Here is a 13,665-nt window from a genome sequence, read left to right as displayed (position 1 = left end):
AGACACAATCCCTGCCCATTAAGCATTTACAGTCTATAAGCCTACAAAAGAAAAAAGATAAGTTAACCCTGAAAACTAGCTTTGATTTCTTCCAGAGACTTAGTCGTTGCCTCAAAAATACTTTCAAAATCACATGAATAAGCAATGAAACCCTTAGAGACATATCCTGGGAGGCATTTGCCTGACTCCAGCATATTTAAATAGAGAATATGATTAATAATTTCTAAGGGGTCAGCTGGTGTTACCCTTATTTAGTCTCAATAAAATAAACTATGAATCTCAGCTCATTAGCCCCCAGACACTGAGGTTTTAGAACATAATACTGCCTTGCTTGTAACCAAATTCCTCATTTCACCGTTAAAATGCATTATTATCCAAACAGACTCTCTGTAAGAGGGAGTTATTCCTTTACAGATACTTTAAAACTGGATATTGAAGATACTATTGAATTGGAGGCAGTAGTTTTAAATAATATATTAGTAATGATTGAGAACCAGGAAAATAAAACTTTCTTCCTGCATGCATTGTCAATAAAACATTCAGCACTTTCAACTGTTCTGCATAATTCATTTTTGCATTCATCAAATGAACTTCACATATGACTGATGTATAAAGAAACTAATTTGAATTGTAAAAGAGTGAAGTGTGGAGGTGGAGGAAAGACATGTTAGACAAACATAATGTTCAATATGCAAATCAAAAAAAAATCTACTGTTGGCCAAAGGAGAAAAGAAATCAACCAAAAGGAAACAACAAATAATAAATATCAAACATGGGATAAAATGTGATTCAGATGCAACCACACAGTGTACTGAATAAATAACATACCTACAAATACTACATATTCATTCATTCATTCAATTGTATTTATTGAGCGCTTACTGTGTGCAGAGAACTGTACTAAGCACTTGGGAAGTACAAGGTGGCAACATATAGAGACGGTCCCTACCCAACAGCGGGCTCATAGTCTATAAGGGGGAGACAGACAACAAAACAAAACATATTAACAAAATAAAATAAAGAGAATAGTAAATATGTACAAGTAAAATAAATAGAGCAATAAATATGTACAAACATATATACAGGTGCTGTGGGGAGGGGAAGGAGGTAGGGTGGGGGGATGGGTAGGGGGAAGAGAGGGCTCAGTCTGGGAAGGCCTCCTGGAGGAGGTGAGCTCTCAGTAGGGCTTTGAAGGGGAAGAGAGCTAGCTTGGTGGATGTACAGAGGGAGGGCATTCTAGGCCAGGAGGAGGACGTGGGCCAGGGGTCGACGGCGGGACAGGTGAGAACGAGGCACAGTGAGGAGGTTAGTGGCAGAGGAGCGGAGGGTGTGGGATGGGCTGTAGAACGAAAGAAGGGAGGTGAGGTAGGAGGGGGCGAGGTGATGGACAGCCTTGAAGCCGACAGTGAGGAGTTTTTGCCTGATGTGTAGGTTGATTGGTAGCCACTGGAGATTTTTGAGGAGGGGAGTAACATGCCCAGAGCGTTTTTGCACAGAGATGATCCAGGCAGCAGCGTGACGTATAGATTGAAGTGGAGAGAGACAGGAGGATGGGAGATCAGAGAGGAGGCTAATGCAGTAATACAGTTGGGATAGGATGAGAGATTGAACCAGCAGGGTAGCAGTTTGGGTGGAGAGGAAAGGGCGGATCTTGACGATGTTGCGGAGGTGAGATCGGCAGTTTTTGGTGTTGGATTGAATGTGAGAGGTGAACGAGAGAGCAGAGTCGAGGTTGACACCAAGGTTGCAGGCTTGTGAGACGGGAAGGATGGTAGTGCCATCAACAGTGATGGGAAAGTCAGGGAGAGGGCAGGGTTTGGGAGGGAAGATGAGTTTAGTCTTGGACATACTGAGTTTTAGATGGTGGGCAGACATCCAGATGGAGATGTCCTGAAGGCAGGAGGAGACACAAGCCTCAAGGGAGGGAGAGAGAGCAGGGGCAGAGATGTAGGTTTGGGTGCCATCAGCATAGATGATAGTTGAAGCTGTGGGAGCTAATGAGTACACCAAGGGAGTGAGTGCAGATAGATAACAGAAGGGGACCAAGAACTGACCCTTGAGGAACCCCTAAAGTAAGGGGATGGGAGGGAGAGGAGGAGCCCACGAAAGAGACTGAGAATGAACGGCCGGAGAGATAAGAGGAGAACCAGGAGAGGACGGAGTCTGTGAAGCCAAGGTTGGATAGTGTGTTGAGGAGAAGGAGGTGGTCCACAGTGTTGACCTGCACTCTTTCCACTAGGCCATGTTGCTTCGTAGAAAGTTGTTGGAACAATATCACTTTAAAATTTCCAGATCTCAACAACTGAATCAGTTATGCAGCAACTCTGTATATAGCTATATTAGTGGCAATGAATAAGCACAATTTGCTATGCAAGGGAATTTTAGGACAAAAAAAAACCACATTACAGTACCATAGAATTCTAATATGTAAAAAATTGAACTCCTAAAACCCCAGAGTTGAAAGGGACTTGGACCATTAGACTTTTATGGCTTGTGGCAGCAATAATGTATCCAAATGCATCTCTTAGAACAGTTATGTCACTAGTGGTAGTATGTTTTCAATGAATTTTTGTTCAAGAGAGATGGAAATTTTAATGAATGGTCTGTGTGAACAGAATTCCTAATCTGTTTAGCTTCTATAAATCTCCTTGCTTCAACAACGAGCATGTTACCCTCTGTGGCCAGAACTTTCTTTGTAGATAATGGCAGCTCTGCTAGCAGGGAGAGGATCAAAACTCTGGTCCAGTGAATGCTGGCTCCTCCTATTTTCAATAAATAAATACCATAATCTGAATCCTATTCAGTCCTTTGAATTGAGGTGTCTACTCAAGTTCATTTAAGTCTTTGGATTTGGATTTGGGAAGAGTAGACTAATAATAATAATATCAGTGCTTAGTACAGTTTCTGGCACATAGTAAGCACTTAAATAAAATTATTATTATTATTATTAGATTAGTAATGCTGGTGATTAATGACTGAGGGAGATGATACTAGTATGTCACTAAATGTTTCTCTATTTGTTGAAATAATAAAATAATTCTTAAAAAGCCACAGGTGTTTATAGAACATAGCAAATACCACACACATTAAAATTATATCAATAATTTCTTTCTACACTTTCATAATGCATAGAGTTATTAAATCATTAGGCAGGAAGATGGAGAAGGTCAACAAAAATAAGCAAATGAATAACTGAAAAAATAATGATTAATCATTATAACTCTATAGCTAACCATGTTTTCATGGGTACCAGTATGCTTAACCAATTAATGATGTTCATCGAGTGCTTACAGTGTACAGAAAACTGTACTAAAAGCTTGGGAGAGTATAATAGATATTTATTTTATTTTGTTAGTATATTTGGTTTTGTTCTCTGTCTCCCCCTTTTAGACTGTGAGCCCACTGTTGGGTAGGGACTGTCTCTATATGTTGTCAATTTGTACTTCCCAAGCACTTAGTACAGTGCTCTGCACATAGTAAGTGCTCAATAAATATGATTGATGATGATGATACCAGCACTCTGGGAGCTTACACTCTAGTGGAAACAGCATGGATGATAATCAATCATTCAATCAATCAATCATATTTATTGAGTGCTCACTGTGTGCAGAGCACTGTACTAAGCCCTTGGGAAGTACAAGTTGGCAACATATAGAGACAGTCCCTACCCAACAGTGGGCTCACAGTCTAGAAGGGGGAGACAGAGAACAAAACAAAAATATTAACAAAATAAAATAAATAGAATAGATATGTACAAGTAAAATAAATAAATAGAGTAATAAATATGTACAAACATATATATATATATATATACAAGTGCTGTGGGGAAGGGAAGAAGGTAAGGTGGGGGGGATGGAGAGGGGGACGAGGGGGAGAAGAAGGAGGGGGCTCAATCTGGGAAGGCCTCCTGGAGGAGGTGAGCTCTCAGTAGGGCCTTGAAGAAAAAATATGGAACGCTTCACGAATTTGCATGTCATCCTTGCGCAGGGGCCATGCTAATCTTCTCTGTATCGTTCCAATTTTTTAGTATATGTGCTGCCGAAGCACATAAATCCTTTTTTTTCCCAGATTTGAGCACTATCACCCAGCTTACCCATCTAGTGTATGTTACAGCTCTATAATATAAGAATCAGATCACTGCTGCCGTTCAGCACACTTGTAATGCCCAGTAAAAAAATGTACCATAATATCTGAGGATTAGATTCTGACCCATGCAGCTCTGTTGGAAAATTTCCATAGTGTTGCACGGGATGAAAATCTGCCATACTAGTAGCAACTCCCTCAATGATTAATCACCAGAATTGCTTGTTTAGTAACAATAACAATAATTATGGTATTTGTGCTTACTGTGTGCCAGACACTGTAATAAACAATAATATTATTATTATTAGTCTAATATTCCCAAATCCAAATCCAAAATTCAAATCTCTAATCTATAATATAGGGTTTTGCTTCTTGCCTTATCATAACTTGTCTGATTTTTTTCATGCAGCCACAAGAAAGTGATTGGTTCAGGTTTTGCATGTAATTTTTAACATTATAATGCCACTGCTAAATAAAAAAATAAATAAATAAATAATTATGATTCCTGAATTCCTTTTTCTGAGGAATTCAGTAAGGTATTTCAGCAGTGTCTCATTCATGATCACAACATTTGGGTATGGTGGAAAAGAGTGGCCCTTTTATTCCCTATTTTGTAGAGTCCTGGCATGATGAAAGTTTTCCAAGGTCATAGAACTAGCCTAGCCTCTTGACAGCTATTTAATTATTCCCCTTCTCAACTACTATTTCTAACATAAAGCAAGAAAAAAATAAAAAGACAGCCCTTACTGGACTGTGATATTCTTTGAAGTTCTACGTCAAAGTTCATTCTCATTCTCCTCCAATGGCAATCACCGTGCCCCTAACAGATACATAAGTAAACTGAGTCATCTACCAACAGTATCAGTGGAATAGCACAAGCTATTTTATTATAAATTCTTGACAAATTATGACCCATTTGTGATAACCATTATCACCAATGTGATGAGTCAACACTGGGGTTATACATCAATGAGTTTCATAAATGTGTAAGACTGCTGATTGGCTAGCTTTCCAGAAGACTCACATAGAGTGAGTACAATCCCTAATATTGTTAATAAACTCAGAGCTTCTGCTTGTGAGGGGATAATGCTGTATCTTTTCTTTTAAACTCAAAGTATTGTGCAACTTCTTGTAGGGACAGCTTTGTACACTCGTTGCGGGCAGGGAAAGTGTCTGTTAACCTTTATATTATACTTTCACCAAGCACTTCGTACAGTGCTCTGCACACAGTAAGCACTCAATAAATATGATTGAATGAGTGGTAAAAAGATGACTAAAGGTGGGCAAAGTCTACCCCAGGTAACACTCACCACACTTACTTTAAGAGGGGCACATTCTCTTCTGATGTGCCTCCCTTTAAGTGACTGTGTATTCTGTTACCTTTGCACAGGGCACAGCAGAAGCTACAGAGAAGCTTGTCAACATGAAAGTGACAGAGACTAAATGTGAATGGGCTATGAGCCTATGATAAAGGATTCAACAAGGAGCAGAATAGCCTTCTGGAAGGAGCAGAGGCTTGAGAGTCAGAGGACCTAGGTTCTAGTCCCAGCCTTTCCAGTTGTCTGACCTTGGGCAAATAATGTAACTTCTCTGTAGCCCTGTTTTCTCATCTGTAAAATGGGGATTCAGTGCCTGTTCTTCCTCGCTTAGACTGTGAGGCCCATTTGGAACAGGGACTGTGTCTGACCTGGTTAACCTGTGTCTAGCGCTTAGAACAGTACTTGACAAATACCACAGTAATAATAATAATCCAGTTGGATCTCATTTTCACTATTTCAGCCATGCATAAACAGCTAAATTCCCCTGTGAGTTAGTCCTTTCTCTTCAGCTGTCTTTCTGAAGTCACTGGAGCTCTCTGCAAGCAATAGTTGCATTTCTAATGTGACTGTTCTTAGCACAGGCCATTCTTTGCCTTTGTGATGTTTGAAGTGATATTTATAACCTTCAAAAACATGCTGTAGAAAGGAACAGGAAAGACTATTCCCTTCCCAACTGCAAAGTCGTTTAGTCTTGTAAGCTTAATTTCTAAGATACTATTAATCAATCAATGGTATTAAGTACTTATTGTGTGCAGAGCACTGTACTAAACATTTTGGAGAGTATAATAGAGTAATACATCAATCAATTGTACTTATTGTGCATTTACTGTGTTCAGAGCACTGTATTAAGCTCTTGGGTGATACATAATCTCAGTCCTCAAGGAGTTTACAAACAGTGTCATATGTACAGTTTTTTTGCAAACTTTCAGGCTTGCCCCATAAATATCTTCGAAGAAAAGTAAAATAACTTGGGGAAAGACAAAAACATTAATTAACTAATTACAAATCTGTCTTTATATTAGGTGGCTGCTTTCTTCACTTCTCTTTCCAAGGGACAATAGAAAAAGACACAAATTGCCAATTAAACAATAAAAAGTGTAATAGAAGGAAATTGAGAAAACCTGGAATAACTTTGGACTAAGAGTGAAAAGGGTGTGCTGCCTTTCTCCAATGACTGGATATTAGCAAATGGTGAAGGGTTAAAATTTCATTAATTTTTTTCTAGCAAAGTGAATTCTCTCATTAAATTATGTTCTTCTTTGAACCTATTTTTAAATTGAATTTGAAAGTAAAGCTGTACATATATATATGAGTAATGTCTATTTTCCTCAAATAATAAATAATACTGGGGAAAATATTCATTACAAAGAATATGTTATCTATAATATAAAATATTTGGCAGTGAAAATACAAGCTCATTAAATGCTGATGTTTGGGTAGTAAAGGGAAAAAAAGTCAGTGAAAAAGTCAATGACCATTTTAATCTTTTCATTCATTCAATCAATCATATTTATTGAGTGCTTACTGTGTGCAGAGCACTGTACCAAGCACTTGGGAATCTAGTCAGGACAGTTGAGCCAGTTTGGAACAAGGGACCAATTTTAAGCAATTGGACAGTCTTGGTCTCGTTAAATATGTTTGTATATCAAAATTAACTCCAAATCGAAACATGGAAACTCCGTAAAGACTTTATCAGGTTACCAAAATATCGGGACTTTAAAAACCCTTGGTTTCCTTAAATTAATTCACTCTCTTTGTCATAACTGGAGTTAGTTTTCTTTCTTGGCCTGCCTGTCTTGAACAGAAAATTCACCTCTGAGATTTTAAAGCCTAAGAGTAACAACAACTCTATCATCATCACTTTTCCCTGTAAACCACCTGGAGTTTTGCTAGGAATGAGGGATAGTTTATGGCCAAAGAAAGTAGAGTTTCCATGAGGAACTCCTTGTTCATATGACAGTCCTGGAATGAATGGGCAAATGGGATCCAAGATATGTTTAAAATCATGGTGTTCCATAGCCACCTAAACATAAAAATCTCATAGTAAAGATGCACTTTTCCTCTCTGCAGTTATTAACCTTATGTTCCAGTCAGGTTGGTCTTATCAAAAATGGTACTGAGCTCTGGATCCTGAAAACAGCTTTTCTATGCATGACTTCCCATTTCAAGTGCAATCTATTACATGAGTACCAAATACGCATATGGGCATATACTTTTATATCCCCATCTATGGTTGTATGTGTTTGTGTGTGTCTCAGAAATATACCACTGGCAAACATGGTAATGCCCATTAACATCCATGAGAATATGACAGATCACTAACTAAAATTACTGGCTTCTCTAAATCTATGTCTAACTGATCATTTTCAAAAGGTAAATACTTACCTGGGTTCAAAGCCCTGTAAGTCTATTGATCTTAGATTAAGAGCACTTTATAGGACATGCTGCTGATCTTAGATTAAGAGCACTTTATAGGACATGCTACCTCTATCACCATTCAGTTAGCAGCTTTCTTAATCAGCCGAGGATCAGCTACATTCCCCGCCAATGAGCTACCAGACTGATCGACACTCCTGGTATAAAAATAAAACTGACTTTAAATATAGCTTCTGGGACATGGAAATACATATAGTTTCAAACAAGTTGACATCATTTCCACGTATTTTAATAAATTACATTGTCTCTTTGTTTTTTTGGTTATATCAGCCAAGGCTGCTACAAGCTGGTGGGTGTTGTGAGGAGGAGGGGCTAAATTTATGGAGTTAAAAGCAAATAACATCTAACCTTCCAATGAATTGCCCCTTAGTGGGTGTGTACCGCAGGTTTGGTAATTACTATTTCTAGCTCTTGACCATTTGAAGAGTACACATACATTTTACATATTTCTTTCCATGATGATCGGAATACGTATCTACTCATATACAATACACACATAAAATATTAGGTGAGAGTCAAGCAATATACACTACTATCCTTTTAGACAAGGGTGTGAATGCATACCGTTTCAGAAACAATCCATTTGCATGTTGTGATATGTTCAGAATGCAGTATTATGTGAGAACAGCTACCTACAGCTTCTGCTTCTTTTAGAAAGAAAAATATCTATATCTGTCCATACAAACACAAACATATATATGTGTGTAAATATGCATATACACACTTTTTTAAATTATGATTTTCAGCTGTAAAATAATTGTCCCTCCTGACCACAAAAACCTTAGACAGACTGAATACATGTATTATTGCTGGATCTTATATTAGAAAAATCACTAACATCTGTCTCCTCTCTCCTCTCCCTCCAAAAACTCATCACACTTTACTACGCAACTGATGGAATATTAAACACTGTCTACTAAGTGGTGGGAGTTAAAAAAGGAATCGCCTTCCAGCCACATTTCCCTCCTGGTGCTGCAATGTACATAACACAGGATTTCAACCTCCTATCGACCTAGTACAACGCTCAGGACCCAAGCACTGCAGTCCTTTTGCCATTAACCGCTCTAGCCTCAACACACATGCATTAGATGTCCCCAGATTGGGACATTCACATACCTTTGCTCTCCATTTCCGTCCCTTTTAAGTGTCAGGAAGTTCAATGGAAGTTACGGGGAGAAATGACCCCTTTTGGTTCACCAAAAATCCGAAAACCAAGCTGATGATCTTGCTTGTGCTTTTTTTTGTTTGGTTTTTTTTTTCCACCACCGGCTTCTTGGAAGATGGGATTCCTTAAAACCTGGAAGCTGCAATCAACCACCAAAGGACACCTATCATCAGCAAATCACTTCTGCAGGGTGAGTTTTAGACGTGCATCTAGCAAAGGAATGCATTAATGTGGGCTCTAGTCTTACTGATTTTGGAAAATGATTTCATTTTTTACCTGAGTCTGGAAGCTGCAACCCGGGAGCTGTCCTCTAAGTGTAGTGCTGCAGGTGTAGTGGCAGATATTGCCACTTTGCTCTCTCTGTGCATGTACAGCAGATTTGCACGGATCCTGTGCGCATGCTCAAATCTCCCCCTGTTCCTCCCAGTTCAGTCCACAGCTATCCCGGCGGAAAAGCAAAGAGCTGTAGCATTTGGTCACAGGGAATACTGCTAAAAATAAACACTGGACCGGATTTTTCTCTGCAAGCCAGAAAATGGATTGGATTGTGCATCGTTCTCAGTTAAGCCCAGGGCAGTAAATTTTCCAAGATGAAGGACAAATACCCTGGAAACACCTCCTTTTAGACATGTAGGATTTCTAGGTGGATCCTGTGGGAGGGGGAGAGTAGGGAAGTCGTAATTTAATTTCAGAATATGGGTTTTTCTTCGTGATTACTGCAGTTTCCCGATTCATTTTTAATGATTATGTTTTCCTCCTCCTTTTCTCCACATTTTACTTTCCTTCCTAAGTATTTTAAAGGGAAATCACCTTAGGATAAGAATTTACTTTTCCGTGAACTGTATTTCCTGCTGCTTTCATGTCATCATAAATATTCTCTTTTCATTTTTTCCCTTTTTATTTGAATTCTATTTCTTCTCCAGTTTATGGTACTGCTCAACTGAATAACAATAATGAACTATCCTTCTTGTTTGTTCATTCCAATATGCTTTATGCCCCTTGGAATTTTCTGGAATATGTTTGAGGTCTGGCTATGTTATAAATTCAGGCTGAGAGAGGGAACCCGGCTTGAACCTGACAAGCAAACATCTTATAAATTTGGCTGAAAATAAAATAACAAGTGAATTTTTAAAATTTGAAAGAATGTGTCAAATATTCATATGCTCTAAGTCCAGGAAAAGCAAGGGATAAATAGATGCCAATTAGATTCCACCAAACTCAGGAAAAATTCTAAGAAGTTTTATTTACATGTCAAGACTTCAAATAATATTGCAGATTTTGCCTGTAAAATATTTAACTCAGAACCAATTAATAAACTATCATTTTTTAGCAACCTGTATAAAGATGATCAGGCATAAACAGACTTTAATAATAAGAAAAAAATAGAACATTTTCTTACTCTAATGGCATATTTCACCTAATGACCAGAAGAAATGCATAAGCAAAAATATTGTTGCTATGTTCAATTTATAGCTGGGAATATTGAGGCAGAAAAAATTATGATAGCATAATAAGTCAGTGCTAGAACCTAGAACTCCTAAAATTCAGGGAGGGCAACCACTAAAACTTAAAATGGATATTTCAAAAGGGAGAAAAGAAAACTCCTCTTCACACCGTAAGTGATAGGCATATGGAATTTATTTAACACAAGAAATTGTGTGGGCTGAGAATATTAGGGAAATAAGGCAAATGAGGGCTTAGGCTCTTGGAAGAGATGTAATTTTAGTAAGGCTTTGAAGGTGGGGAGAGTGGTATTTCATCAGATATGAAGGAGTAGGGAGTTCCAGGCCTGAGGGAGGACATGGACAAGGGGTCAGTTGTGAGACAGATGAGATTGCAGCACAGTGAGTAGGTGGATGTTAGAGGAGTGAAGCATGTGGGTTGGGTTGAAGTAGGAGATGTGAGGTAATATAGGATGGAGAGTGATGATTGGGTTCCTTGAAGCAGATGGTAAGGAGGTTCTGTTTGATGAAGAGGTGGATGGGCAGCCCCTGGATACTTTGAGGAGTGGGAAGGTGTAGACTAAAGGTTTTTTTGTGTTTTTTTTTTAGAAAAACGATCTGGGCAGCAGAATGAAGTATGAACTGAAGTATGAGGAGATAGGAGGTAAGGAAGGTTAGAGATAAGGTGCATTTAGATAAGGGCTTGGATCAGGGTGGTAGCAGTTTGGATGGAGAGGAAGGAGCAGATTCTGAAGATGTTGTGAGGGTAGAACCAAAAGGATTTGGTGACAGATTAGATATGTGGGTTGAATGAGAGAGGGGAGTCAAGGATGCTGACAAGGTTATGAGCTTGTGAAACAGGGAGGTTGGTGGTGTTTATACTCATGGGAGTGTCTTGGGGAAGACGATGTTTGGGTGGGAAGATGAGGAGTTCTGTTTTGGACATGTTTAGTTTGAGGTATCAGTGGGACGTCCAAGTAGAGATGTCCTGAAGGCAAGAGGAAGTGTGAGATTTCTGAGAAGAGTGGTCAGGGCTGTAGAGGTAGATTGGGAATCATCCATGTAGATATGCTAGTTGAATCTGAGAGTGATTGAGTTCTCAAAGGAAGTGAATATAAATGGAGAATGTAAGGAGACCCAGAATTGAGCCTTGAGGGACTCCCACAGTTAGAGGGTGGGGGGCACAGGAGGAACCAGCAAGAGACTTAGAAGGAACAACCAGAGAAACAGGGGGAAATCAAGAAGACGACAGTGTCAGTGAAGCCAAGGTTAGATCATTTTTCCAGGAGAATGGGGGGAAGAGGGTGTCCACAGGGTTGAAAGCATTTGAGCAGTCAAGGAGGATTAGGGTAGAGGACATTGGATTTGGCAAGAAGGTGGGCTGTTTCCATAGGGTGAAAGGGGTGGAAGCTGGATTGCATGGTGTCAAGGAGAGAATTTAAGGAGTGGAGTGAAGGCAGTGGATATACACAACTCACTCGAGGAGTTTGTAAAGGAATGGTAAGAGGGAGATAGGATAATAAGCTCAGGGGTACTGTGGGGTCAAGGGAGGGGGTTTTTCTGTTTGGTTTTTTCTTTTGTTGTATTTTTTAAGGGCAGGGGATACATGGGCCTCAGAAGTAGTAGGGAAGGAGCCATTCTTCTCTCTAGCAATACTGAACAATCCACCCTGTCCCAAAAGCCCTCAATCTTGGCACCATCCCTGACTCCTCACTGCTTTTCAACTCTCACATTCCATTCCCTGACAAATCCTTCCAGTTTTTCCTCAACACCCTTTCCTTTCCGCTAAAATAGTTACCAACCTGATTCAAACTCTGATCATATCACTGATGGGTTGCTCTATCACCCTCCTTGTTCATCTCCTGCCTTCCTTCCTCCAATTTCTCACCCCTCCAATCTATACTACATGCTGCTGCACACCACTTGGCTGCCGTGTGACCTTGGGCCAGTCATTTAACTTCTCTATGCCTCAGTTTCCTCATCGGTAAAAGGGAGATTAATTATCTGTTTTTCCCTCCACTTAAAATGTGAGCCCCGTGTTGGTCAGGGATCTTGCCTGATCTGATTATCTTGTATCTACCCCATGACTTGGTTCAGTGCTTGGCACATAGTAAGTGCTTAATAAATACAACAATTATTATTATAATTGTTACTACTGGTCATCTTCTTGAAGTGTCATTTGGCCCACCTCTCCCACAGATTCCTCAAAAATCATTATTGGCTTCCTGTTCCACTCCACACCGTGCAGACTCCTCAAAACTGAACTCAAGGCTCTCCATCTACTCTTGCATAATTGTCTGCACTGCATAACTGTTCAGTGCTTAGAACAGTGCTTTGCACATACTAAGCGCTTAATAAATGCCATTATTATTATTATTGTTACCCCAATTTTTGAGGAGGAAAGAGAACATGATGACAGCATGGCCTAGTGGAAAGGGCATGGCCCCAAGACTCAAACGACCTGGTTCTAATCCTAGCTCCACCACTTATCTGCTGTGTGACATTGAGCAAATCACTTAACTTCTCTGTGCCCCAGTTCCCTCATCTGTAAAATGGGGATTAAGACTATGAACCCATGTGGGACAGGAACTGTGTCCAACCCGATTATCTAGAGAAGCAGCGTGGCTCAGTGAAACGAGCATGGGCTTGGGAGTCAGAGGTCATGGGTTCTAATTCTGGCTCCGCCACTAGTCAGCTGTGTGACTTTGGGCAAGTCACTTCACTTCTCTGTGCCTCAGTTGCCTAATCTGTAAAATGGGGATTAAGACTGTGAGCCCCACCTGGGACAACCTCATTACCTTGTATCTCCCCCAGTGCTTAGAACAGTGCTTGACACATAGTAAGTGCTTAACAAATACCATTATTATGATTATTGTATCTACCTCAGTGCTTAGAACAGTGGCTGGCATATAGTAAGTGCTTAACAAATATCATTATTATTATTAGAGTATTATCCTGGGAGTCAGAAAGACCAGGGTTCAAATTTTAGCTCTGCCACTTGTCTGTTGTTTGACCTTGGATATTTAACTTCACTTCTCTGTGACTTAGTTACCTTATCTGTAAAATGGGCATTAAGGCTGTGAGCCCTGCTGGGGACATGGGCTGTGTCCAATCTGAAAAGTTTGTATTTACACCAGTGCTTAGAACGATGCCTGGTACATAGTATGTGTGTAATAAATACCATAAAAAACAGTGATGCAGTCTCAATACATTTTGATCT

General features: G+C 39.6%; 1 protein-coding gene and 1 non-coding gene across 2 annotated transcripts in view; both read right to left on the bottom strand.

Moving 5' to 3' along the window:
* FGF12 (fibroblast growth factor 12) overlaps window positions 1-9,410 on the bottom strand; it is a 450,538-nt gene extending 441,128 nt beyond the window's left edge. Inside the window, exons 1-2 of the mRNA XM_038749231.1 lie at window positions 9,280-9,410; window positions 8,955-9,142 (exon numbers count right to left, since the gene is read on the bottom strand). Of these exons, the coding sequence (XP_038605159.1) occupies window positions 8,955-8,967 (13 nt within the window). The 5' untranslated portion in view covers window positions 8,968-9,142; window positions 9,280-9,410. The remainder of the gene's footprint in view (window positions 1-8,954; window positions 9,143-9,279) is intronic.
* Window positions 3,943-4,049, bottom strand: LOC119931159. The gene has a single exon (XR_005452016.1). It is a non-coding gene; the product is annotated as a U6 spliceosomal RNA (small nuclear RNA).
* Window positions 9,411-13,665: the final 4,255 nt, after the last annotated feature.

This window comes from Tachyglossus aculeatus, chromosome 7, assembly GCF_015852505.1.
Source record: "Tachyglossus aculeatus isolate mTacAcu1 chromosome 7, mTacAcu1.pri, whole genome shotgun sequence".
In the NCBI taxonomy this organism is placed as follows: domain Eukaryota; kingdom Metazoa; phylum Chordata; class Mammalia; order Monotremata; family Tachyglossidae; genus Tachyglossus; species Tachyglossus aculeatus.
Note: the sequence above shows the minus strand (reverse complement) of the source record. Positions and strands in the feature narration are given on the sequence as shown.